The sequence below is a fragment of the Lepisosteus oculatus genome, chromosome 9 (genome assembly GCF_040954835.1).
Source record: "Lepisosteus oculatus isolate fLepOcu1 chromosome 9, fLepOcu1.hap2, whole genome shotgun sequence".
Taxonomy (NCBI): domain Eukaryota; kingdom Metazoa; phylum Chordata; class Actinopteri; order Semionotiformes; family Lepisosteidae; genus Lepisosteus; species Lepisosteus oculatus.
In genome coordinates, this window is record NC_090704.1 from 41,504,523 (window position 1) to 41,531,692 (window position 27,170).

At 44.9% G+C, this 27,170-nt stretch overlaps 2 protein-coding genes across 4 annotated transcripts in view; one reads left to right on the plus strand and one right to left on the minus strand.

Moving 5' to 3' along the window:
- LOC102689816 (CDP-diacylglycerol--glycerol-3-phosphate 3-phosphatidyltransferase, mitochondrial) overlaps window positions 1-19,561 on the minus strand; it is a 42,369-nt gene extending 22,808 nt beyond the window's left edge. For all 3 annotated transcript variants that reach the window (XM_015356370.2, XM_069194548.1, XM_006635155.3), the window contains exons 1-7: window positions 19,415-19,561; window positions 10,638-10,842; window positions 8,499-8,576; window positions 8,071-8,170; window positions 5,475-5,664; window positions 4,637-4,815; window positions 742-1,248 (exon numbers count right to left, since the gene is read on the minus strand). In XM_015356370.2, the coding sequence (XP_015211856.2) occupies window positions 742-1,248; window positions 4,637-4,815; window positions 5,475-5,664; window positions 8,071-8,170; window positions 8,499-8,576; window positions 10,638-10,842; window positions 19,415-19,530 (1,375 nt within the window). In that variant the 5' untranslated portion in view covers window positions 19,531-19,561. The remainder of the gene's footprint in view (window positions 1-741; window positions 1,249-4,636; window positions 4,816-5,474; window positions 5,665-8,070; window positions 8,171-8,498; window positions 8,577-10,637; window positions 10,843-19,414) is intronic.
- A 1,849-nt stretch (window positions 19,562-21,410) lies between these two features.
- On the plus strand, window positions 21,411-25,455 carry socs3b (suppressor of cytokine signaling 3b). The gene is made up of 2 exons (XM_015356751.2): window positions 21,411-21,698; window positions 22,901-25,455. Exon 2 carries the CDS (start codon window positions 23,068-23,070, stop codon window positions 23,692-23,694), a length of 627 nt encoding a protein of 208 aa, XP_015212237.1. The 5' UTR covers window positions 21,411-21,698; window positions 22,901-23,067; the 3' UTR covers window positions 23,695-25,455.
- Window positions 25,456-27,170: the final 1,715 nt, after the last annotated feature.

The following is a 27,170-nucleotide window of genomic DNA, read 5'->3' on the forward strand; positions in this document are numbered from 1 at the left end:
CACACTGCAAACAAAGAAAACGGCCATGAGTTTTCTAGAACAGCGGGTCCTGCTTGTTTTCTTGTGAAGCTGAGGGAACTGGCCCTAGGCTTGCACTGTACATTTGCAATTCCAGTAAAACTGCGCTCTCAGCTATGTTTATTGAGATTTTAGGAACCTAATTTCCTGTCAAGCCAGTGGTTCAAGCCTTGTTTTCTTTGGGCCCTGTTTCAGTTGGAAAGAACGCTGACCTTTCTGTTAGTTCTAGTTCAGAAATCCAGGTCAGAGCTCAGCGCAAGCACTTATTTTGTGCGCTTCTAGAAGAATAACACTCAGAAGAGGCACCACGCGGGCTGTGAAAGAACCAGCCCATGGGGCTTGTAGCCGAGGAGCTGCGAGGCCGAGACTGAGGAAAGGTCTCTGTTGTGAGAGCGGGGTAGCCGATGAGCTCCTTGCTGAAAGGAACTAACAGAAAAGAGGCACATCTTACAGGAAAGTGCAAATGAGTCTATCTGCACTAAGGGGAACAAATTCCATCCTGTCTCTTTACTGTGCGCGCTTTTGGCATGCTTGCGAGACTTTTTAAGCATATATCCCCACAGCTCCTGTACCAGGCATATCTGAGAGGTATCTAGGGACGCACTGGGTAGTTTCACAAAAGCAACGGAGAGACTGAAGCAGCGGCGCCCAGCAGCAGTTTTTGTGGCTGATCTGACAGCCGAAGGGCCGCAATTTAAGATCTAACACCAGCCTCCGACTCACCCTTGGCGTGGAAGGTCCAGTTGCGCTGGTGGTACTCGTGCAGTCTGATGCGCTCCTGCTGGCCCAGGCGGCAGACCCTGCTGTAGAACTGCCTGGCGATGTGGACGTAGGCCGCGGGGATGGAGCCCGCCACGCCCTTGGCGCCGAAGAAGCCGTTGACCTCCGGGGACGCCAGCAGGATGCGGTAGTCCGCCGCCGCGCCCAGCAGCAGCTGCACGTACGCCCGCGTGAGGTTGAAATACCCCGAGGTGAGGTAGATGCGGCAGTCGCCCCCCGCCTCCGTCAGCAGCCTCTTGGTCACTTGCTCGTCCAGGCTGATCCCCAGAGGTTTCATCTGCACCAGGGGGAAAACCCACGTGTCCCCCCGGCCTGGACCGGCGGCCGTGCCCTCGCCCGCTCCCTCACCCTCTTGCGCCGCGGTGGCCTCCAGTCGCTGCCTGGCGCGCGCAGAGTTCATCACTCCCATGACCCGCTGGCGAGCCGCGGCAGCAAACTCTGTGCGGTCACCTGGAAAAGACATGGGCATCAGTGCCTGGGCTGGCCTGGGCAGGAGAACTATTATCAACCACGGGAGAAAACGCAACAGAATGCTCTCAAATAAACATACCGATAAACTTTCAAGCCGTCTTCTTTAGTACTCGATATGCGTACAACAAATGACCAGTATTAAATGTTTGTGAATAAATAAAGCAAGGCCCAGCATTGATTTTTCTGAAATGTTACTGAATTTAGTCACAGCTCGGGGAAAATCATCTTTAAAGACTTTGCAAGGAGGTGGAGGGTGGGGACAGGCATTGAACACTCACATTTTGGGGAAAAATACTACATTTGCAATATTTTTTTGCTATTTGCTATTGCACTGGTCTCCAACCCGGCTCCTGGAGAGCTCCATTTCAGTCAGCTTTAAATCATCAATTTATAAAATTCCTGGTCTCTCCTGCTGAGAGATCATCTGGAGCAAAATCAAAATATCCTTCAGCCCTCGAGAACCAGTGATACCCTCACTGGAACACAACTTGCTAAACCAAGTGTCCCTAATCTTTAAATAGCAGGTGATTTGGGGTGATCTGCGAGACCAGCTCGATTGGAGCTGGCTTGGAGAACTCGGTCTTGATGCTCGAAGGCATTTATGAATTTCAAAAAGGTGGAGAACATTTGTAAACTGTTAGGGCCTTACATTTTGGATAAACAAAAAAATAATAATAGGGAAAAAAAACACAACTTAATTTTGGTTGCGGTGCTACTTTCCGGTATTTTATTTAATGATAAACAGATGAACCAAAAATGTAGCCTGTATGCAAGTGTGGTAAAAGCAAGCTGCAGTAACAGCACCTTTAATACAGCAGAGCGAAGCGCAGTGACAGACGCACGCTTTCCCCCCTGCCAAACAGCACAGCCCTGCTCTGGGGGGATGGGATAGACCACCGAGAACAGGCAGGGAGTGCAGGAGACCCCCAGGAATTCAGACAAACAAGGGAGTCGCCCTGAACGCGACAAGCCCTCCTCTGAGGGAGGGCAAAACAACAAAAATAATGCTGCTTAGGAGGAAAGAAAAAAAAAGAGAGGAATGCGCCTATTTTGTTTGGAAACACAGAACAAGTGGTAAAAAACGACCCATGATTGATAATGGTCAGAAACAACGCACTCAGACTCCAGCGGATTTTGCAACAGCGGCTCGTTAGCTCCCATCTCCGGCAACCGGGAGGCGTCGGCCCCACCCAGGCGAGCGGCTTTTTCCCCAGACACTGCCTCGGGCTTTGGCGACGGCTTTGCCAGCAGCCGAGTTCGACGCCTGGCACGGGCCCGCGCCCTTCTGCAGCCTTCGGTCCGGCCGCAGCTTTGCCGAGGTGCCGAGCGGAAAGTAGGAATGCCACCCAGTCTGCAGCGTTGGCCTCGCGCCGCTCCCGACGAGCGCCCGGGTGGGGAAGAAAGAAACGAGCGCGCTGCAAGCTTCCCTGCCGCGTACTGACCAAACCATGGCTGGGCTGTGGCTGTGGACGAGCAGTTATGAAATGAGCAAAACCTGAAGGGAGGTACTACCGAGGAACTGAAAACCCGTCCTCCTGGCCTTCCAGGACAGTCCCACAGGGGGGGGGCCGGGTCAGGGCAGCTATATTCGGGAGCCGAGACCACTCCGCAGTCCCTGGAGGGAACCGTTCAGATACAGTAAAGCCAGCAGCACAGAGCTGCACGGCTTCCTGGCACTATTGCAGATCGAGTTTCCACAGACAGCTCGTGCCAATGCATACAGAGTGCTGAACCGAGCAGCAGTTCGCTGCGCTTAAATTTAATGACTTAGATCACCCCTCAGCCGTCCACGGCCAGCCGTGCTTCTGAATTGAACGGCGCACAGCAAATGAATGAAGAGCGGCTCATGTAAAACCTAACATTGTTTAAAAATTAAAAAGGTATCTTGTTTCAGGTTGTACTCATCGCGCTGAGGTCACGCTGAGGAATATCCTGCTGGTGTCTGTCTGCTAGGATACTGAAATTACTCTCTTTTCAGCTCACTCAGATTATTTACCAACATCATTATGACTTCAGAGAGTTATTTCTGGAATCCAATTCAATTGAACTTCTTCTTACTTTCATTGTGTCATTTCTTATTTTTAATCACTGCGTTTAGTACTGATATTGACAATCAAGAACACTGTCTTACAATTATTGTGCGTTTAGTTATCTGACCTTTGCTGAACTTGGTGATCTAGCCATGAAAAACACATTTTTCTAACAAAATCTGAAAAAAAATATCAGCACCTACTTCCAGCGGCAAAAAAACTGCAGATACCATAAACAAAACTAAGATAGTTGTACATAAAATTGAATTTAAGCATATAAAAAGCAATGACATACATCCTTAGTTAAAGGAGTTTTCTTTTTGTGTCTAGTATTGCCCAGTTTCTGTCTCCTTTCTTGAAAAGTGATGTCCAAGGAACAAGAAGACCAGTTCTTTGACAAAGATGCAGCTGTGGTGTCTATCAATCTCAGCTGTGGCATTGCTTTGCTGTAACTTATAACCACAGATTCATAAATTGAATCAGCACGATAACTGATTGCATTAAGAATACCGTAATAAAATGACATCTCAGTCATCTCAGCAGCAATCCCACAGAAGCCACAAGAGGAGGGACGGAGAGAGATGGGGGCGAGATCAGGCGCTCAGATGGGCATTTCCTTTCATCTTTCACAACCCTTCAGCCAAGATGGGCTGACAGCAAGCACAACATGTCATTCAAAGACTTAGGAACGACAGATTCATTTCAGAACTGATCTGTTTTTTTGGGGGGGGCAATTTATTGTAAAGGGAAACCAGAAAATAATAATCAACACGATCCGTCAATAGATGAATCAGCTCAAGGCCGAAAGGGTTGTCGGAAGTCTAGAATAAGATGAAGCTCTATAAAACTACTTTCTAACACCCCAAACCATTTTCTCTTTTCTTTTAAATTCCCTAACTTTTACACTTTTAATGTATACGTCTTACACTATACCACGCTGCTGTAAATGCTCAGTCCGTTTACACTTAAGAGCCCAGTTATAAAAAAACAGTCTTCACTCACTACTGAACGAATCGTAGAGGGTGGTGTGGCGATGGCCGTCAGACCTACTGCCTCGCAGATCCAAAGCCCTGGGCTCGAGTCCGGGCTACAGCGCCCTTCTCGGGGGAGTCTGCATGTTCTCCCCACAGCTCCCCCTGGCACCCAATCTTATTAACCCACCCCATCAGCAGCGGCCAAGGTGGCCCCAGTGGCAAAGGGACGAGTTAAAGTTCTTGCTGGGTGAAACAGGTCATCCTAAGCAAGATAATCACGCCCGCTGGTAGGGTTCAGCACCCCCCAGCATACGACGGGGGTACAACCCGTGCGGAACCGTTTCCCCCGGCTACGCCACCTGCCTTTGTAAGGGTGCACCCTCCCCTCCTGCATGCGCGCCCCGTCGTCGGGCTGCAGCTGCAGGGAGGAGTCCGCCACGGCCCCCACCAGCTCGGCGAAGAAATCGGCCACTTCCCGGCAGCCCTGCAGCAGCACGTAGCGGTCCTGCCGGTTCGTGAAGTACGAGTCGCTCAGGTTGGCTCTGGGAGGGGCGACAGGACGAGACACGGTCACGGCGACGCCGGAGAGAAGGGACATTTCCGACGCGTCACTACGGCGCATCGTTCCTGGCGTTTACTTTTTATCGTGGGACATCCCTGCTAACCACGCCAAAGGCCGATTCAATTTCTCGGCCAAAAAAACAGAAATCTCATGAGCCTCAATCAATGCCAGAATTAGACTTCCTCATTACATTAACATATACAATCAAAATCAGTGTCAATTCTGTATTAACAGCCATACACAAAAAACTAAGATAGTTGAACATATAAGAGAAAAATCTGAATTGAATCGTATAAAAAGCAATGACATACATCCTTAGTTAAAAGGAGTTTTCTTTTTGTATCAAGTATTGCCCAGTTTCTGTCTCCTTTCTTGAAAAGTGATGCTCAAGGAACAAGAAGACCAGTTCTTTGACAAAGATGCAGCTGTGGTCGCTGCTGTAACTGATAACCACAGATTCCTTTCTAGATCGGGCTGTTTTTTTTTTAAAAAGAACTTAATTTTGGCTGCCCTGTCTTGCAGGATCTTCCGGCACGTTTTTCTTTGCGTCTGCTGGAGAGGAATCCCGCCAGCGGGCGGCGGCCCAGAGGCAGACACCGCGCGGCCAGGAGGAGGAGCGCTCCGCCGGGGGGAACGGACCCGCTGATGAGCAGGTCGTCGTCGAACAGGTAGGCCTTGATGTGCTGCACGCCGATGGTCTCGTTGAAGCGCTCGGGCACCAGCAGGCGGAGCAGGCCGCGCAGGTCGGGGGTGTGGTACAGGGCCACGCGCAGCTGTCCCGGAAAGCCCTTCAGCAGGGGCAGCAGCATGGTCCGGGAGTTCCTCTTGCCTGCCAGGGAAAAGCCACACCCCATCAGGAGGGGGGCCAGCACATAAAACCACAACCCCCTGAACTTCTCAGTCAGCCACACTGATTACGCACGTACATACTGTACCACCTTATCGTGAGACTCCCACCATCCCGGCCACAAACAGTTCTCCCCACTGTGCTGTGGCAAACGGTACCACACCATTAATGCAAAAACCCCTAGGCTTAAGAACAGCGTCTACCCTCCTGCAGTGTGGATCCTCAACAGCTAACTGCAATGCCCCAGACTCAATGCATGTCTGCACTGTGCACTTTTTGCATGGTCTACCTTGGGTTTTTTTTTTGTTTCGCTGCTGCACATTTCTTATTTCCCACAACATATTTATTGTTCTGGTTGTAATTATTTATTATGTTTGTAATGTACTGTCGACATTCTATGGCTTTGTCTGTCGTACTGTGTCATTTTAGTATTTACATCCTGAGAGAAAGGTGCAAATAAGAATTCCAGTGTAGATGTACATATTGCAATAAACTCCTCTACTCTCTACTCTACTCTCTATCTGAAAAAGAGAGCTGCACAGCTCTTAAATCTCAGGATATTCCTAAATAATGGTGTAAAAGTGCACACATTTCACCAACACGTGCAGTGAAACTGCAATTCCAGACAGAAATACTCATTCCTATTTAGAAGCTGAAGTGTCTAATAAGATCAGTCATGGCCTGTTAGGCCTTTTAATAACAAGCCATGATTTGTCTTTCAAACATTTCAACTTCCGATCAGGAAAACAGGAAGCGATAAAGGCCCTAAGAACACAGCACTGATCACAGAATATGGCCAGTGCTGTTGACTTCACTGATTGCCTTTGAGATGCTGTCTGTTATTTTTTAATTTTTCTGGAATTTTTAACTACCATACCAAATGGAACTATTAGCACCAAGGCTATAAGGCAAGATGAAAACATAATCATGTGGCCAAAACTGAAACCACAGCTTTGGCAGAAAAAGCAGCGTTTGTAGGGTGTTTTTTAAATATAACAACAATTTTACACCGGCATTCTTCATCGCGCTGATACCTCGGGACATACACAGTACAACAGACAACAGGAACAATAAATGGGTTGTGAACACATGATGTGTTCTCTCACGTTCTAAAAATGTGAGAAAAAAACAGCTGTGGCACAATAGGTTTTTCAAGGCCGATGTTCTTTCACTTTATTTTCCAATGACCATTGTTACTGTCACGTAGCCGTGAGAAAAGTACTCCACAATGCCCCCAATTGAGCCAATACAGACACGTCTGTAGCTTCCAGAACTAGATCTACAATGGCTGCACTGTTCAAAGAACAAGCCAATGCTTGTTTATGTCACTTGTGGTGAAAATATAACAGGTAGGAGGAAGAGAAATACTGAGTAAATATGACAGGTGCCAAAAGGCAACAATACAGCAAGTGAGTGACATGCTGTTGCAAGATAAGCCACATACAGTACCTTGCAAAAGTATTCACCCCCCTTGGACTTTTTCATATCTGATTGTGTTACAGCATGGGACCATACTGTATTAAACTGAGAATTTTTGCCACTCATCAACACAAAGTACTCTATAATGTCAAAGTGAAAAACAAATCCAGACATTTCACTAAATTAATTAAAAATAAAAAAAAAAACAGAATAATAATTGAATGCATATGTATTCACCCCCCAGAGTTAATACTTGGTAAGACCACCTTTGGCAGCAATTACAGCTGTGAGTCTCTTTCGATAAGTCTCTATCAGTGTTGCACACTAAGTCTAAGGGGCTTGAATACTTTTGCAAGGCACTGTACTTTCAGAAATATATTTCCTTAATCCAGATTTCATATTTGGTGGCAACAGCATGATTATTCTTCCAATACACTCAGCTACATTTGACAGCTATCTGGCTTTCTAGACAAATCCACTGCAATACATAGACGCAGGTTCTGTGTTTGAAAAATAGCTTTGGTGTTACTTTAAGTGACTTGATGACCCAAGCCTGCGAAAACTGTTTAAACTACCCCACTACCGGTATGGGGGAAAGTATAGCATAGAGGGTAAGCCATTAAACTCATTACTGTCAGACTGTGGGTTCATTTTACAACAGCTGCTTCAGTCTACCCATCTCTGTCAGTGGGGATCAGCAATGCTGGGGGAAACATCCAGAGGGGCTTGCATGTTTTCTAGTCCTGTTAACTCTACAGAAACCAGGCGGATCTCTGGTCCTATGAGCCTCTGAGGCCCTGGCATGGAATTTACCTTTTTTATTACCGGCATTAGAGAGAGGTAAAATTCCACTACGATACAATAAGTTACGTGCCACTGGACCAAAAAGACAAGACTACAAGGAACACAAGTGAGCTGTGTTACCAGATGCTTCAAAACATCACCAGAGAGCATTGGGTGTCCACCCACCTCTAGATCCTCTGGTGTAGTCCAGAAGAATGGAGACCTTGAAGTCAGAGGTCAAACTCTCCTTCCTGGATCTCACCAGGGCTTCCTCTATGCAGTCCACCTAGAACAGTACAAGAGTCAGCACTAGCAGCAATGCATGACTGAGGATCCTGAAGTGAGCCACTGAAGTGGTTCAGTCTGATGGGCCTGTGCATGCACACTTTGTCTCAGTCAAAATAGCATCTTTACTTAAGTTCAGATTTGGAAGTCCAGCATTGTTAGCCCACTTAGCACATGGCAGCCAACTAAAAAGGTGCCTCCTGTGCTCAGCCTACAAAGCATTTGGTGGGGGAAACTCTTTTTAGAGTTCTGCTTTAATTTTATGTAATTCCACACACCCTGCAACTGGACTGGCAAAATGCATCGCCAAAACTCTTTCCCACTCTCACCAGTTCCTGTTCCAGGGGTCCTGTGCCTAGGTACAGGGAGGCCATCACTACCCGTTTCTTAGCCGTCCTGATACGTGCCTGAAAATAAATGAAAAAAAAAATCTTCGCCTACACACGTGTTTAAAAATAACTTTTATTGTGAAGTCTGAATGCGTGTTTTTTTACCTTCGGTTTGAAAACCAGCTTTTCAAGTTTCATTCTCAGGTTAAAGCTTTAAATCGTTTTAAAACACGGAAACCATTTTCTGGAAAAGGTGTTCCTGTACACACCCTGGACTGAGCATTTTAGACATCTAGCTGCATGCTACCTTCATCTCTTTAAAGGTCATTAGCTGTTATTCAATCTTCGCCAGATCCCAAATGAAGTAAAAATGTTTTTTTGTGCTCCAAGTTAAAGATGCCAACAGCTACTCATCTTGATCAAAGAATTCCATTTTTTGTGGGATGCAAGCCACTGCTGTGTGTTCTTTGACAAATAAACCTGTGCTTTAATATCGCCTGACCTGTACAACCCCAACATTTCACACTGCACCCACTGCTGAGCTGTGCAGTGTGTGCACTCATGTCATGCTCCAGGTAAGTAGAGAGTTAATTTGTTTTTATAGACAAAAATGAAAACATGATTCACATTCATATACACTAACCATCTTTGTACCACTGTCTCATATCAAGTGTCCTGTGATCCATGAGAGAACGGCGACTGTAATTCAAGTATTTCCTATTTTAGCATGATGATGCAGAAAGGCAACACTGACACACTGCGTCACACAACCAAATGGAAACATTCCTTCTCTTCCTGAAACCAGAACCTGCTCTCTTGTTTCACCCAAACAATTACACTTTCTCTTCCTCCTGTGGTATCACTTCAGGTAAGTGGGTTTTTGCTTACAGGTATGTTCCCTAAATATTTGACCCCACAAGAATTATAAATAGGCAACTTCTTACTGTAACAATGTATGTCACAAACCATTCATGCAAGCTGGAATTAGACCAAATGTTGTGAAACGATACACTGTGGAACTTGGAGTTTTGAAAGGTCAAAAAAAAATACTTTACATGGGCTAGGAGCATTATTGAAAGTCTTTTTCTTGAATAAATAAAAGCATACCTTACCTATGAGGTGTTAAACAGAGTGGAAGATAATACAGATAAAATAATAATAAACTTATTTTATATAGTGCCTTTAAAGGTGGCTCCTCAAAGCACTTTACAGAATGACAACGACAATAAATAGAAAGAATACGCAAGATAAAACACAATTACCATACACTGGGGAGACCGTGGACGGTGGTACTCAGTATAGTAGGAGCAGAGGGGTAAAGAACAGAACCACTTAAGTAAAGGCTCTTCTAAAGAAGAAGGTTTTGAGTCTGGACTTGAAGGTTTAGAGAAGGTGACTCTCTGATATCCTTGGGGAGAGTTCCAGGGTTTGGGGGCATAACAGGAGAAGGCCCTGTCACCCATGGAGTGCAGACGGGCTTGGAGGACAGTTAGGAGACCAGACTTAGAAGAGTGAAGGTTGCGAAGTGGGGAGTAGGGCGATAATAGTTCAGACAGGTACTGAGGTGCCAAGCCATGCAGAATCTTATAGGTGAGATAAAAGCATCTGGGTATATATATACCTTGCATGTCGAACACTATTTACACTTATATGGTGTGATATTCTTGACACTACTCTCAAAGCTACTCTCCTCCATCACCAACAACACCAGTTCACACCAGCTATCATTGGGGAAGCAAACAGTGTGATGAAGTCATTTCTGAGATGGGGGTTATTAAGAGGCCATGATTGGTAAAGGCCAGGGGAATATTTTGGCCAGGACATAGGGGTAACACCCCTACTCTTTTTAACAAATGCCCTGGGGTTTTTAATGTGCATGCAGAGTCAGTCCCTGTCAGAAACCCAAACGATTGCAGATGTTGTCAGTTTAGTTAATCCATTTTAAATAATAACGTTTAACTGTGGTCATCTATTTCAGACCTAGGGACCCAACACCTTTGTTTGCAACTGTAAATACTGTACACGCAGAGAACCTGAGTGTGGGAGTCATAACGCTTCCAAAGAGAGCCAGAGGAGACTAAACACACACCCCTCCGTGGACACTAAAGCAGGCAGAAAGACGACATCACCGCCTCTGACCTTCATGACCTGGAAGAACTCATCGGGGGTGCGGAGCACGCGGACCCGGTGCCCCGGGACGCGGAACGCCGGGACGTGGTCGGCGATCCACCGGAAACGGTGATGTAACCCCTCGGTGCCGGCGGTGACCTGCGATCGCGGCTGGGACGTCGTCGAGAGGGGGTCCGCCTCGGCCAGCAGCGGGGCCAGCAACAGGACCGAGGACCTGCGCCGCAGACAGGAAAGCGGGGGTCACCGCAACCATACAGGACACCGTTGTAAAACACCACCGGCTGGACCCGCGATGTGAGCTCGGAGCAGCCTCCGCCATCCTGCAACTAAAAATTGCAGTTTTTCCAGTGCTTCTTGCTTGATTTTTTTTTTCAGGATCTCTGCTCCGGATCAATGAGAAAAATACTCATGACGGGATCCTGACCTCAGTTATGCAACAAAGACGACATTATTTTTATTTACATGTTTTAGGGGAAAGGGAGATCTGAGACACTGCAATATGCTGAATTAATTTTTAATGCGTACACAAGGCAACCTGATCCCGAAGGTTTTTGCATGTTCTCCCTGCTGCAGCGAAGACTTCCACTTCGTAATGCCATTACTAGACTTTCAATGATTGAATACTCACAGACATTTGTAGGAGAATTTTGTTACAGAAAAGTAATTTCCAAAAGGTACAGCTATGAACTTCACTAAAATATAACATTTTTTTAATACTTTCAACTCAGATTCCTTTACAGTTAGTTTTTTTTAAAAAGCCAACATTCCAAATAATCTTATTTTAGGTTTCAGATGATACATTTCTAAGATATGACAGTAAATGAGCGCTTTGTTCACATTTACTGTAAGTCCCATTATGTGAAACCTGAATTTACACTCCGCCCCTCAGCGTGGAAGCAGTGGTATTGCAATGAAAACCAGAAGAAGGGTCAAGAATGTAAGGTTTTCATGGACGATGAACGTAATTGCAGAAACAAAACGGTTCAAAGCATGTATCCACGCATCTCTCATGTTGTGTATTAATGTGGCTCCAGGCACATGTTTTTCATTTCTCAATTTGTCTGGAAGCGCAATCGATGTTAACAAGCTGTGCAAACAGAGAAGCCATGGAGGAATGTAGGAGGAACTGGGCGTGTGGCACACCAAGGCTGGGCAGGAGCTGAATGGCCCTGGCGCAGCTCGCAGACAATGCAAGCAAGATCAACACGCACAGCTGAAAACATTTATCCTGGCTGAAACAACAAGCTAGAAAGACACACAATACGCAAAGTCACTGCAGTTTACCCTCTGAATCTTAACTATGCACTTAGAACAGAGAGCAGGAGGCACTTTTTTTTATTTATTTTACACAAAGGGTGACGGTGGGTCAGAAACAAGCTGCCAAAGCACGGAGCTGAAGCCAATTCACTGACAGCCTTCAGGAAATAAGTGCACGAGACCCTTGGATCAATAAGCTGCCTGCAATCAAAGGAGTGCAGTCAGGCAGCCATTTGGCCCTTCTGGCCTGTTCGGTATTCAGTAGCTAATTGATCCGAAGTTCTCATCCCTGCCACTTCTTGAAAGGAGCCGGGGCATCAGCTTCACACAACAGCAGCTTGGATCCTGCAATGGATCTAATCATCAACAGTCTTATCAGGTGCCGATGTTCCCCAAATGAAGTAAGACGGGTAATAATTAATAATAATAATTAATAATTGCTTACACTTATATAGTGCTTTTCTGGACACACCAGCAGCCATATCACCCTGCAACTCACAACTGGTAACCCACTGAAGCTAAGCAGGTGTGAGCCTGGTTAGTACCTGGATGGGAGACCTCCTGGGAAAAACTAAGGTTGCTGCTGGAAGAGGTATTAGTGGGGCCAGCAGGGGGCGCTCTCCCTGTGGTCCACGTGGGTCCTAACGCCCCAGTATAGTGATGGGGACAGTATACTGTAAACAGGTGCCTTCCTTCGTCATTAAAAATCCCAGGGCGTTTCTCGAAAAGAGTAGGGGCGTAACCCCGGCATCCTGGCCAAATTTCCCATTGGCCCTTACCAATCATGGCCTCCTAATAATCCCCCTCTATGAATTGGCTTCATTACTCTCTGCTCTCCTCCCCACTAATAGCTGATGTGTGGTGAGCGTTCTGGCGCACAATGGCTGCCGTCGCATCATCCAGGTGGGGCTGCACATTGGTGGTGGTGGAGGGGAGACCTGTTAAGCGCTTTGAGTGGAGTGTCCAGAAAAGCACTATATAAGTGTAAGCAATTATTATTATTTTAATTATTACTTCACTCAAAGCACTTTACAGGTAATGGGGACTCCCCTCCACCACCACCAGTGTGCAGCCCCACCTGGATGATGCGACGGCAGCCATAGTGCGCCAGAACGCTCACCACACATCAGCTCTCAGTGGGGAGGAGAGCAGAGTAATGAAGCCAATTCATAGAGGGGGATTATTAGGAGGCCATGATTGGTAAGGGCCAATGGGAAATTACTCAAACAGTATTGACGGTAACTATACGTTCGCCTGATCCGGGGGACACGTCTGCTCGCCCACGTTTGACAAGCTGCACCGAGACTTTCTTCATTATTAGGATGTTCCTCCTATTCAAAAAATCGTTCTCGCGTATCGAACAACTGTGACAACAGAAACAAAGGACAGCCCTGCACTCTCCATCCTTCAACAGAGTGAAGGACCGTATTGGACAAGACGGGTTCAAGTGACCAATCCTCTTTAGTCTTGAACAGACCAAACTACGGGGAGAGGGGGGGACTTGATACAAGCATCTAAAATCCCCCAAATATTAAAGGTTATATCAGGAACAAAGGTAAAAAAAAAAGACCCAAAGAGATATTCTAGTCTGAATCTAGATCTGGTACCACAAAGTCCTTCTTTACATTGAGGGGTGTAGCCATGTTGCTCAGCAATGCTGTAGAAGCTGATTTTCTGTAACACCTAGAAAAATGGGATACATTCCTTGGCTCTGAAACCTACTTGATCCATGACCTCCATTCATCTGTAACCTTCCTTATGTTCTTACTTCACTGCAGTCTACCCCAATTGTTCTTCGACCTTATTCCTCCCTTTTTAGTTCAAAACATTTTCCCAAGGGCATCAGCGGAAAACCATTCTCTGACATTTGTGATTTAAAGGCTTTGGCTTGAGGGCGAGCAGATCCAGCCGAACATATTCTGGAGAACTGGCCTTTCAGTTAAGCAAATACATGGAGGAAGGACACAGAAACAACTAAACATGCTGAGAAAAGTCACTGGAAAGTCCAAAGATTATTAATTGGCAAAGTGTAGTCTTTGTTTAATCACACCATTATAGGAGAAGTGCTTTAGAGGTCTGTGAATCAAAACCAAACATCTGCTCTTCTGGGAAACTGGTAGTGATGAAATTCCAACACAGTTCTATTCAATGGCTTAGTAATAAGATCCCTCTTGTCAACAGTACTATTACACCTCACTTTGATTTCTTTAGAAATAGAAGAGAGGCTAAATAAGAGTTTTAAGAATTTTCTAGGGTGCCTTGCTCGTGACAATTGGGTCATTCAGGACAGGAAATCAAACCCTGCTAAATTTGCTAATAAAAGTAATCTGCTGGCTTCCAAAAAGTATAGGATACTTTGGAATACATATGGAATAGGTCCTGCGTGTCCCAAGATCAGGCAGGGAGAATCCTGGCTTTTCCTTGCACACAAACTTCTAGAATGATCAATTAACATTTTTCCACTATTTCAACAGGTTTATGGAAGTTAATTTATTCTCACTTTTGTTTCAACCAAAACCTGATTGAAAAAGCAATATCTGTAAAATATATTGAGCTTCAGAGAAGGCGTTTTTGTATTATCCTATTTAGAAAATAAAACAGATTAGGAATCTGACATGAACTAAGGCAGATCCATACACCACAATGCAGTAAAGGGGGGTAAACTGAGTCTCAGACTTTTAAGAAATATTTTTTTCCATCCTGGCATTTCATTTTTTAAGCATTATGCTCCTTGATTCACTGGTGATAAAGCTGGAATTATTTTTTTTCACAACAAAGGAATTACTGGAACCTCTTACAAACCTTTACTCTGACTCACTAACAGTGAAATGCGTGAAACACTCGCTTACCCAAAGAATAAAACACTTTGTCAATAATTAGCTTGCAACTCATTATTACTACCCTGAAAAAAAGGCTACAAAAGGGAAAAAACAACAGGTGTTATTTATTAAATTATGAGTGCATCTTTTACTACTAGTTCCAGTTATTAAGACAATGTGACTGGACATACAAAAAAAACATTCTAGGAATTCAGTAAATTCCAAAAAATCTTCAGTTGCTGCAGTCTAACAGGATCAGACATACATAAGCATTTGGCAATGAAGTTCAGTATTCAAATAACAGCTTTACAAATATTACATTAAATGCAGGTTAGGCAGCTTCTCTAGTCTGTAATCCCCACATCCCCTGTGCTACATGTGGGTGACAAATCAAGAACATTTTTGACTTATCACCCATGACTTCACATCCATCATTTAAATTCTGATGAAAAAAGAAATGCAAAAGATAAAAGCTCACAAGGTCAAGCTCATAAGCCTTGCTGTTTTTTAGGCTTAGCTTAAATTCCAATGCATCTGACAAATGCAATGAGTCCATTGAAACCGACTCACACATTGCCCAACAGGCCCAATGATTAACTGAGCAAACACAGAGGGTGAGACCTACTAGCATGAGGACCAACACCTCCCCCCTACACACCTTGAAATCAGCACATGAGCAGGGGGGTTGTAAAAGGCACAGCAGTACATTGCCTGCTAAACTGATATAGCCATAAAGATCAAATCAGCAGTTAAAAAACTGTTGATAGGAAAGACAATTTGTTTTCTTCAAAGCTTTCATGCAATAGGCAGGCAATGTCTCGTGTGCATCAGCAATGGCATTACATTTGTGCTTATGGACATCAAAATAATTTCGAATCTAAACTACTGAATACCAAAAGAGAGCAGTAGGAAATGTTTTGACATGTCACTTCAACACTGCATAAAACATTCGCATATATGTGATGGCATGCTGACTTCTGTGTTTGCATTCTTCAAGTTTCACTGATAGACTGTATTTAGGGGTAATCTGCACTTGACAAAGACTTTTCCACAGTTTCATTAAACAGTTTTCAGTAAAGTACATGTAGAGTTCACTGGAAAGATCAAAGGGAGAGAAAAAACTTCTGCACGTGACGCAACATCAGAGTGCAGGGCGTTTCTACAATAATGTAACAAAGCATATTCATTGTTGGCAGCTGGCATTTAGCCTGGCAATCCATAGAAAGCGATATGTTTTTGGAACCTGGTCATGGACATGGAGGAGAACCTTCCTGTTTCCCGTCCCACCCAACTCATCGAGTTCTTCCAGAGCTCGTTCTTTTCTGCCCAGAAGGGATTGCGCAGAACATCTGTACAGTACGTACATGACACAACGGTTTTCAGGAAACTAAAGGAATTCAGCTGTACTGAACAGAAAGATTTCCCCCATCTGACTCATCCTGTGAACCTGGCTTCTGTGAGGCACTGACTGAGCAACTACAAACCACACAAACCCTTTTATTTTGGATACCACTGCCACCACTACCTCCCTCCCGATGTTTTTATTCCCTTAGTACTTTGTACTCGGTGCCCTTCTGTGTAGCCCACAATAGGAAAAGCCTGCATCCGTGCAAACCTGCCATTAATAAAAGTGCAGGTCCTTGCATTCCTTGGTCAGTTTTCAGTAGTAATGGTTTCCGAATAAAAACGGGACGGAGGCAGGTAATCCCGTTTAAAACTGCAGCCTCTGTAACTGCTGTGGAATGCATTAAGGATTTTTTTCCTCTCCTTTTTACCATTGAAAATGACTTAGCAAGGCTGAGTCAGCAGCACACAGCTTTAAGATCAGTTAATTAAAGCACATATGCCGCCCATCCAGGGGGAAGGCCACATGCTTAATGGAAAAGGCTTTTTCCCAGAGACCTTCCATTGCTTTCAATGTTGGCACGTCTTCGAGATCTCCGCTCCTGACTTGTTTCTCAATGATCTACTGGGCTGCCAGGGACAGAAGTGACAGCTTACAAGAACAGAGCCTAACACTCCTAACAAACCACTACCCTCAGCCTCAGCTGTCACTGCCTAGCTTTCCAATCTTGAGAAGCAAAAATAAGCCACATATTCAAATGTTTTACTTTAATAGAAAAGATATACAATTCCCATACAAAATTCTTACTGTGGAAGCATCACCACTTCCAAACTGAGTAGGCAAACAAAGGGTTAAACTCTGATTTAAAATATAGACTTGCACCCCTTCCCCGTAACCAATTTATTCTACAGAGCAGGAGGGTCCAATCAACGTCTGGGAGGGCTGGTGTGTCAGCACGCTTTGTTCCAAGCCAGTTCTTATCCATCTACATCAGCTCATTATTAGCTTAACTAGATCAATTTAACAACTCCTTCCAGCTCATCAGGTGCTGGTGCTTTAATGAGACCTAGAAGAACTGCTGACACACCGCCCTTCCTGGAACAAGACTGGGCACCCCTGCTGCAAGGGGTCATAACAAGAGCAGGCGGGCACAAGACAGGACAAAGGGCAGTCCTCCTGACAGCAGAGACACAGCTGTCACTCTCATAGGCAACAAGGGCGAGGGGGTAATGTAGATGCCAACTGACCAGAAAGCATGTCTTTTTGATTGAGGAGAGGAAACTGAATACATGCAAACTCCAAACAGAAGACACCATAGGCCAGAACAGAACCCAGGATTCTGGAGTTGTCATGTATCCTCGTTATCAACTCTTGCACCCAGCTTCAAATACAGACATTGCAAAAAAAACCCATTAAAATAGCTGCACGTATAATAAAATTAAAACTTCCAAGTGCTCAGAAGTGCAAATATTGTGGCTAAACTGTTCAAATCTATCTCATCCAGTAATCTTGTATATTTGCTGGTGCCTCGCTGCACCTCCTGCTGAGAAAGATCACACATGCAAAGAAATTGAAACTGAAGTCACTAGACAAGATTCTATACAAGAAACCAAGACTACAGTTTCATTTAATTCATTTATTAACAAACGTCATCTTGCAGTCTGATCTGAGTAACACTGAATGCAAAAGTCTTTCATTTAAAATGTCTTTTGCAGAGTGCTAAAATAGAGGTCTGTTTTTTATAGGAAATAAACATTCGACGTTAATTGAAACATTGTTTTGATTATGTTGGTCACACTAAATACAAAAGAAAAATAGAAAAGAAAAATCAGGATGTGCTAACAGTGCTTAAAAGGTCTAAGCCACGAGATTTTATCATCTCAGAATAAATCCTGGAAAAGCTTGAAAATCTGCCAAAAAAAATGTGTATCATTCTGAAGGCTCCTGGAAGTTGCCCAAGCAGCTTGAGCGACACTGCATTTATGTGCTGGACACATTTTTTATGCCAAAAATGTTACAGCCCTGTTTTTCAGGGTCTACAGGAAAGTTCACTCTTCTGGTAATTTGTACTTAAATCTTCATCTGATCACTCCCCACAATGCGTAGGAAGTTGAGCACAACCCAGACTGAGTTTTAGTGAGTTCAAAAAGAGCTCACCTGGGACTAGGCTGACTCTAGCACAGTTGTTTCAGTCTTCATCCTGTCAGATTCAAGTGTACAGAGACCACAGAGCACCAGAAGCCAGAGACATTTATTTTGGACATTTGTATGTCAAATGATCTATTTCTGCTGGAGGATATTTACACTTGTCCTCAGGGATATTAAACCAAACTTGACAATCCTGTGAACTACACTCCATTATTTCTATTTTTTTAAGACTGCAGCCTTCTGTTGCTCTGCACTCGTTGGCAATATACCAGGAACAAGAAATGCAGATTATTCCTCAAACAAAGCTCAGAAAGAAGATAGCTGCAGAACAAATTCAGGGAATGTCTTACTCATATCAGGAGGAAACAAGAAATTGTTATTACAGGAAATACACGCATGAGGCGTCACAAGGGCTGTAGGAGGGATCTGTATCATGGCACAATATTGTAACAGACAGCTATTAAGAACGCTACTTTGTTATTGAGTGCTACCGCTGCAATAAAGCTTTGTTAATAAAGGCTCGTGTATTCTATATGATGCTACTTCATTATTGTTTTTTAAAACCTCCTGAAACACATTGACGTTAGAAAACAAACCCGTGCAGTTTTCGATTATCTTGTGTTTATTTGTATTGTTTTAGAACGCTGTTTGCTATATATTGGAAAGTAAATGGTATGCGACTATAATAGCTGAGTAGTTGGTCGTTACAAAGTCATATGGAGCTTAAAGTGTTGAGTTCCTCCAACACAATCTACAAGAGGTCCGGTAAGCGTATATCAACCATTAGGAAAAATACAAATAAACACGGAAGGGTTCCCCTCTCATTTTTACTTTGATATAACGACCGATGCCCTCCGAAGTTTTAAGGCAAAAACTCCAACTCTAACCCAAGACATCCTTCATCGTGACAGGGCTAACGGTCAGCCTCTTCAAATAACAACACTCAAACCCGTCCATTAAGTTGGAGCTCCCAATCACTTGTGACAATAAGCAAAATTGCTGCTGCTTGTTAATTATGCACGTAAATAATGGGTTTTATATGGGCTGCCTAAAATAAAGTTTACTCCCCTTTATATCATCCAATAGCTCGGGGCGCGCACTCTTTAAGACTCCTTGTACGTCAAGGATCAACACTGCCTTACCCACGCTACCTGGCGCCCCAGCAAAACTGAGAAAGCTCCCGGCCTGGTACCGAACTCCAGAAAGGTTGCTCTTACCCTTGTCTCCGGTCCCGAGTCCGAAATAACCTATCGGACATGCGGGTAATAACGCCGGACACAGCCGGCGCGTACACGGAACACACAAGCCTTCTCCAGGACATGGGTGCCGCCATACCTAGCTCTGGATTTTGAACCGACAAAACTTTATTGTCACAGAGGCGCACGGAGGAGCACACACAGCGTCTGCGGGCTGGGGACTGTGTTCTGGCTCTGCTACAGTGGGGCGCCTTAACCACGTTCATCCCAACTTGCAAGATATTTCCTGTACATGATTTAAAAAAAATAAAACAGCTTGTAGTGTACTGGGTTTGCGTGCAAAACCAAAAGGTTATTCGACGGAATGTCTTTTTTTTTCGAGTTTAAAGAAAAACAAGGGTCTCATTGCTGTGAATCTCCACTGGACGGCTGTGTGGGGGATAAATTCACCTGCGGTTATGCTTAAAATATTTCTGAATTAATGATTAGCAGTCGTTACAGCTAGCCGTCGTCCTCTGCAGTCTGAATCTGTGTTGAAACAGTCCGAAAAGGTATATTCTAGGTTGAGCCCTCGCACTGAGTAGGTATAACTAGTGAAAGTATTGTGTGTTGTGTGCACCAACTGGGTCTGGGTCGGCGGTTCTGCTTTCTGACGGGTCTCAGGAAGCACGGGAGGGCTTGGCGCTCTAACGGGAAACACGAGGGGATGTGGTTTAATTACCCCGACGTTAGATGAACACCTGTGCTCGCCTGAAATGAACATTTTGCCGCCAGCTGCAAAAAACACTGAAGAGCGAAAGCAAAAGCTCTTCAAAATTTGATGCCCCCACCTCCCCAGTTCCAAGCATATGCAATGCAGCTTTCACGATACAGGGACTTTTGAAAATATTATCCATTTTCGTTTCCAGTCATTCTGCTCTTAAGAAATGGAACAAATGAACACAAAACTGAAAAAAACGACGCAGTGATTAATGTCGAATGGAACATTAAATCTGCCTGGAAGTCGGCTAATTCCTGACCCCCTAAATCATAAATCACGCTGAAGGGAGTTTGGGGGGTCCACCTGATTTCCCGAGCTACATGCAAGTAATAATAAGACTGACAGGAATTATTGTAATTTAGTGCATCTCACTGAGAAACATATCACCCAAGAGGGTAGCGGATTGCACTAATTTCTGCACGTAGTCTGTATGTGTGTATCCTAGTCTGGATTGATTTCACCTGAAGATGCGCTTCCCTAAGGGTACGTTAGCGAAAAAGAGTTTTGTTTACTCTGGCGTCTTTAGATTTGCCCAATTTTAAAACAAATATTTAACATTTGATAAAGAGTGCCCCCTCAAGGACAGCGGGAGCGGAGCACACGGCGTTTTAATGAGCCGTTTCTTTTTTTTATTAAAAAAAAGTTCGCGTCTCCTTGTTCCAGTGGAGGTCGTCGTCGAAAGGCTGACTTGACGGACGCGACCTACAGTACCCCTGTGCCCCCCACTCTCACCCACCCACGGGAAGTCCACGCCTCACACTGCGAGGAAAGCGCAGCCTAATCAGTCTTCCCGAATAAGATAAGCAAAACGTTATCTCCGATCTCATGACCCCTTGAGCGAATTACAGTTAGAGGACCTGAAGAGGACAGCGCAGCCATGGGTAGCTAACATTCCGCTGTTGGTAAATTGCGTTTTATTTCTTGTTGTCTTGTTTTGTTTTGTTTTGTTCGGCTGCAGCGCTTTTAGTGGTTGACGGGGAAATGGAGATCGCGGGTTACCGTAAGGGAGTCCCTTTGCTCCTTCTCATAGGGAAGCACTGGGCAGCCCACAACCTGAACTTGCTTCACCTTGTAAGAATGAGAGCAGTGTATTCAAAGCGGGGAAGCGGTGAGAGAGAGAGAGGGAGAGAGAGAGAGGGAGAGGGGGAGGGGTTGGGCTGTGTGAGTACCAGGAACAGGCCGGTTAAAAACATGAAAACTGTGTCTTTTACTGGAAGGTGGGGGGTGGAGCTTCTTACAGCATATGAACTGTACTAGCCGAGGGACTTTGGCATTATACGGCTGCCACTGCCTGGGTTACAGTCGGCGAGTACAAAAGCTCTGTAGCTCCAAGTCATTTAAAAGGGGGGCTGTTCTGTCGTCCTCTCCTGCAGAGCGCCTTCAAGCCCGGGACCCTGTAACTCTTTCTCCTTGCATCGCCTTATTGTGGAGACCCTCGACTGAGCCCGAGCAAAAGTTCAGGTTAAAGAAGACGCATTTGGATTAATTAACATTTTCAACAAGAACAAAAAAAAAAGGATACTAGTTTTTGAAACCTTCCTCAAGGTAATTATACCGCTTTGTTTAAAAAAAAATTCCCTACGAGTTTGCTATTCAAAACTTTTTTTAGGGGGTACTCTGTGTAGATCAACAGCGATTTACCAATAGCCCTTACCTTGAACATTACTTATCATTCATGTATAAAACAAAAATAACAGGGTTTAACAAGACAAGGGTGTTTGCCTCACTGAGGCGCGTGTAGAAGGATGGAAATTATTAAACGCATGAGTGATTACCAAACACTAAATTTCAGCCGCATGGTCCAGCTAAGACAAGATGGCATTCAGTTGTGCAAGATACTGGTTCCTCCGGGGCTTCAAAACTTTGTTGAATATCGTGGATCGAGTTGAGGGAATATACAGATGGGGGAGGTGTGCTCGGGGGTGCATGGAGGGGGGATGGCTCCACAGATCGCTAGTCAGGAAACTGGGGCCCCTTTTCATAACAGAGGGGAGACTGTCCTGGGATGCTTTTATCCCTATAATGTTTCCCAGAACAGGAGAATGGAGCGTTCTTTAGACTCAAAAGAATGACTTTTCAGCATATTTTAAGAGCAGATGCGGAGAGAATTCAAGTAACTCTTCTTTAATGACGGGGGTTGTTACCGTATCCCGCAGCGCTGTGCGGTACTTGTACTGTAATGTAGTTTCACCGCAGGGAAAAACCAAAAGCGGTATTCCTCCTGTATGTCTTGAAAAAAGATTAGACGCGCAGCAGAACTGGGAAGGGGTGTTTTTTTTTCTTCCCAAGAGGGGAATGACTGCTGTGCGATTCGACGAAGATTAAGAATGGACCAGACAGTCTCCGTTAGCCTGGCTCACAAAACCCCAGTGAGATTTTTTCGATGATATCAAAGGAGATCGTGATAAGGTCAACGCAGAATTTGCGTAAACCGGAGATGCAATCTGTTTCACACGCCGAGTCTTTAAGATGGAAACCGTGTCTCCTCCTGCCTGGGATATTTGCGCTTCCAGTCCCACCAGGTGCTTTGGTTGTCAAAATGAAGTTATATTCTGTTACGGAAATTCTCGCTCCTAAAAGGCAGATGTCAGTGTCCAGAGTTGTGTCTCCCCTCTGGGCAACGTACTAAAGCAGTGTGCTGAATCAGCTTTAATGTGGTATTAGGGAACTCTACCGAGGTACACTGGATTATTGTAGCCAGAGTATTTACCCATGTCGCCTAACGCTTGCTGTTTATTTTTCCCCAGTGTGTGGTTAAAGGCCAAGAATAGCCGATCCTGATGCTCTAGTGGAAGAGCAACACCAGGATCCTCTCCGTACCCCTGCCTGGACTTCGGACCCTGCCCCGAGAGGTCGCCCCGTTCTGGACACTGCGTCGTGAGGACCGGGAAGTTCAGGGCGCGTTCGCAGCGCCATGGTAACCCACAGCAAGTTTGACTCCGCGATGAGCAGCAGCCCTCTCGACGCCAGTATGCGGCTGCCACCTCACCGCTACAAGACCTTCAGCTCCAAGCTGCAGTACCAGCTCATCCTGAACGCCGTCCGGAAGTTGCAGGAGAGCGGTTTTTACTGGAACACGGTGAGCGGGAAGGAGGCCAACAACCTGCTGAGCTCTGAGCCAGCCGGCACGTTCCTGATACGGGACAGTTCGGATAACCGGCACTTCTTCACCCTCAGTGTCAAGACTGCCTCCGGGACAAAGAACCTGCGCATCCAGTGCGACAGCTGCTCCTTCTTCCTCCAAACTGACCCCAAGAACGCGCAGTCGGTCCCCAGGTTCGACTGCGTGCTAAAACTGATTCACCACTATATGCCTTCCAAAGGGACATCATCCGCAGGGAACGGGAGGAGCACCTATTTCATTTACTCCGGCGGGGAGAAGATCCCACTCGAACTGCTCCGGCCTCTGTCCTCCAGCATGTCCACGTTACAGCATCTCTGCCGGAAAACCGTCAATGGGCACATTGACATCTCCAGCAAAAGGGACCAGCTGCCCCACACGGTCAAGGAGTTCCTCCAGGATTATGATGCTCCTATTTAAAGCCTCCCCCGCCCTCCCAGCTGGAGCGGACATTCGTAGAAATGGCCTCAGTGACTTGTTTAAGGTGGAAATCTTGTATGTGAGGAATCTCTGTACTGTAACCGAAGGGGCCAACTTGATCAGAAGGAATCTGTGTTAAAGTCTTAAAATTAAAATTGAAGAACATGCAAGACAACAGGAGCGGCTGTGTAGCTAGCATGTCACTCTAGTATTGAGGATGGTACATAGTTCTCTTTCACTAGCAGGCAGTGGATCCCGATTGTGCCTTCTGTTTGTAGTAAGACGCTCGAGAAGGGATCACTAGCACAGATCTGTCCAGGATTAAGGAAGGAGCTGGTGTTCAATATTCTAACCAGTGCAACTGCGACTCACGTTGTGTTTTAACACCAGTCCTTTTTAACCTCGTACCTGATTAGCGTACCAGTTTGCTGCTCTGGCTAAGCGCCATGTTTCGCTGTTTGATCAGAATGTTATAATGTAACATTTAACTTCTCATGGAGAAATGTGACCCAGGTTTTTAGTCCCACGTTTGACTAAGACCCAGAACCAGAAGGCTGGGTGACTCAGACATTTCCACTAGTGCCTGCCAAGTATTGTTACCTATTAAGTGGGTGTGGGGATAAGAACCCACAGGACATCAGCCCTGCTCTTCTGAGACACTGGTGAATCAGCCCTTTGGCCTGGTCTAACTGTACGCATTGTGAGGCTAGTACAGTTATACAGACTGAAAGTATTAAGTGTGTGGAAGGCTCCATGAGATTCCTTCACCATGAATCCAAACACTGTGAGGAAACCTACACCCAAGATTTCAGATCCATTATTCAGTGGAAAATCCTGAATGTATCCGAAGTAAAATACGTCTGATGGAGCAGCCTGTGTGCCAGCAATCACTGAGGCCAGTGTAGAGCCCTGAGGTTTGCAAATTCTGGAAATCCACAACTCGCAGAACAAGAACCGTCTTATTCTGGATGGTTTTGGAAGAGTTGTAGTTGATTCTGGCATTAGCTCCCAGCTCCGACGGGTGTTTTATTTCGGTTACTGTGGCCATCTTTGCTTGCATGCCACTGATGGGTGGAAATTATAACTGACAAGAGAGCTCTCTCCTCTTGAGAACCGCTGTGCTAGGGTACGCATGTGAAACTGCAGGCACCTTTGCTTTCTGGTTATTGCAAAGCAGCTCCAATTAAGGAGAAGGTGGAAAGAGGTGACCAGGACGTCGGTAGCTGACCGAGATTTCCAATCCCAGCTAAAGATAATGTGAAGGCAAAGCTGTAGAACGAGAGTGGTGGCATTGCAAAGCATGAGCTAAACACACCTAGGAGCACTGGGGAGGGGGCAGGTTTATCTGAACCAGTGTTGTCTCAAGGCCTTTTTTTTAAATCAGAAGTGTACCCTGATGAATAAGGTGGCGTTTGTTTCTCAAGCACGACAGGAGATCTGCTTGCTAATGAATGTATGGGGCGGAATCAGCCTTCCTTTCTCGGTGCCTTGCCTGTTACCGCAGAAAGGTTGGGAGTTCCATGTAGTATTTTTATAAAAACAAGAAAATGTTTACATGTGTGAAAACAAACGGAAAACCTTTTTTTTGTCTTTTATAAAGATTCCACCTTAACGTCCAGCCCGATGACTGGTAGTACAAGCTTGAAGATCTATGGGGAAAAAAAAACAACAAAAAACAAAAAAAGAAACTTTGCACATATTTATATTTATAAAACATTTCAATAATTTATAATAAAGAGCACTATTTTTTACAAAATTAAACCTGCTTTTGTGTATTTCTGTTCCTTTCCCTTAGCCACCGATGGTGTGGTGTAGGGAGAGAAAGTGTGTTTGGCACATCATCGTGAAAAACATCTTTACGGATGTCTTTGGATTCAGCATCATTTCTTAATTGGAGTAATTAGATGCGCCACAGCTGGCTGACAGCAGTGAAAGCCCTGTGCAGAATAACTGCAGAGCGTGATGCATGCAGATCATGCAGTGGTTCGGGGGGGGGGGCTGTGTGGAGAGTTCAGGATGCAAAGGAGCAAGCAGAGACTAATCCCATGTTGAAATGCAGAAAGGATAGGTGGAAACCCATCGGATCCTCCGGAATGTTTCCGGGTGGAATTATTCTAGTTTTTGTGCATTTCTAAATATTCATACCCCCTGGGCATTGGGATAGAAATCAGTTAAATCCAACATCACCCTTAAGGATTAAATGCTGTGTAAAGATGCACTGAGAAGACTAATGTCTATCAGAGGTGCTTTCTTAGGGTTTCAATTCGTAAGCATGTCAAGTTACACTTCTGGCATCTGTAGTATGTTACAATTTACACACTCTTTTCCTAGGGTCTTTATAAACTTCAGCTGGAAGTGTGTCAAAAGACATTTCTTGGCCCTTTCGCGGGTCTCTGAGCTCTTGAAATTGCTCGCCGTCCTTCCTCATCTCTTCTCGAAGTTCCACTGGTGATTCAGAGCTGTCTGGACCGACAGTCATAAGCGTTTACTGTAACACTCCTCTACTCGGGCACAGCCTCTGTTATTTATGCTTTCTATGAATCAGCACACGGGTACAACACTTCACATTGCACTTCCCACGAAACAGAAAGAGGTCTGTAGTACTCAACTCATACTGGCACTGAGCTCCTTCTCCTGCAATTCTTCATTCAAGTCCCACGGATATTTCCCTCCGTCTTACACAGAAAAGCCCACTGAGTCAAGTTACTCTTAAGGGAGAGCAGTCTTCATTTCTAGACTTTGTAGTTGTCAAAAGTGACAGACAGGTGGGTTCAGAATGTGAACTAAGCTTTTTGTGCAACCGCGCAGCTTTCTGTTTGAACTACAGAATGCTTCTTGAAATAAATCTCCTCACCTGTCTTCTTTGAACTGATTACTTTGTTTTATGACTACACTAAGACTGAACTTCCTCCACTGCTACGTTATGCATTGCATATAGGGAGAAACATAAAATGACATTTTAAAATAAGACGCCGCTGCTTTCATAGGTAAGTATTCTATAACAAAAAAAACAGACATAAGTATAAAGTACGTAAGGAGGCATCTTAAAATGTAAAAAAGACAGCTGTTTGTTGTTAACCAGCTAAAGGATTCTACGCCATTTAATTTTATTATTCAATCATCTTCAGGGGTTAAATACGAGACGAAAAACACCAACACACTCTTCTCTCCTAGTGTCGATTAATCAAGTGTTTTCCTCTCTGTGTCAACTTGCCCACTGAGTGATATTTAATTAAAAAGAAGAGATTTTAACATTCTGAAATAATTGCATACAGTGGGCTCACAGTACTGTGATAAGACACCAATGCTTTCCCAAGATAACACTGGCAGTGTTATCCTCAAACATAGCTCTGACAGACAGAAAAAATAGAATATGATCAATGCACCACAGACACAGAAGCAGTGTGATTTGATTTTGTGGTTTATGATGTATTTTTACCGTGAATAAACTACATGCAGTATATGAAAAAAAAACA

What these genes read in the sequence shown, in the direction of transcription:
- socs3b (XM_015356751.2), top strand. Translation starts at nt 23,068, where the DNA reads ATGGTAACCCACAGCAAGTTTGACTCCGCGATGAGCAGCAGCCCTCTC.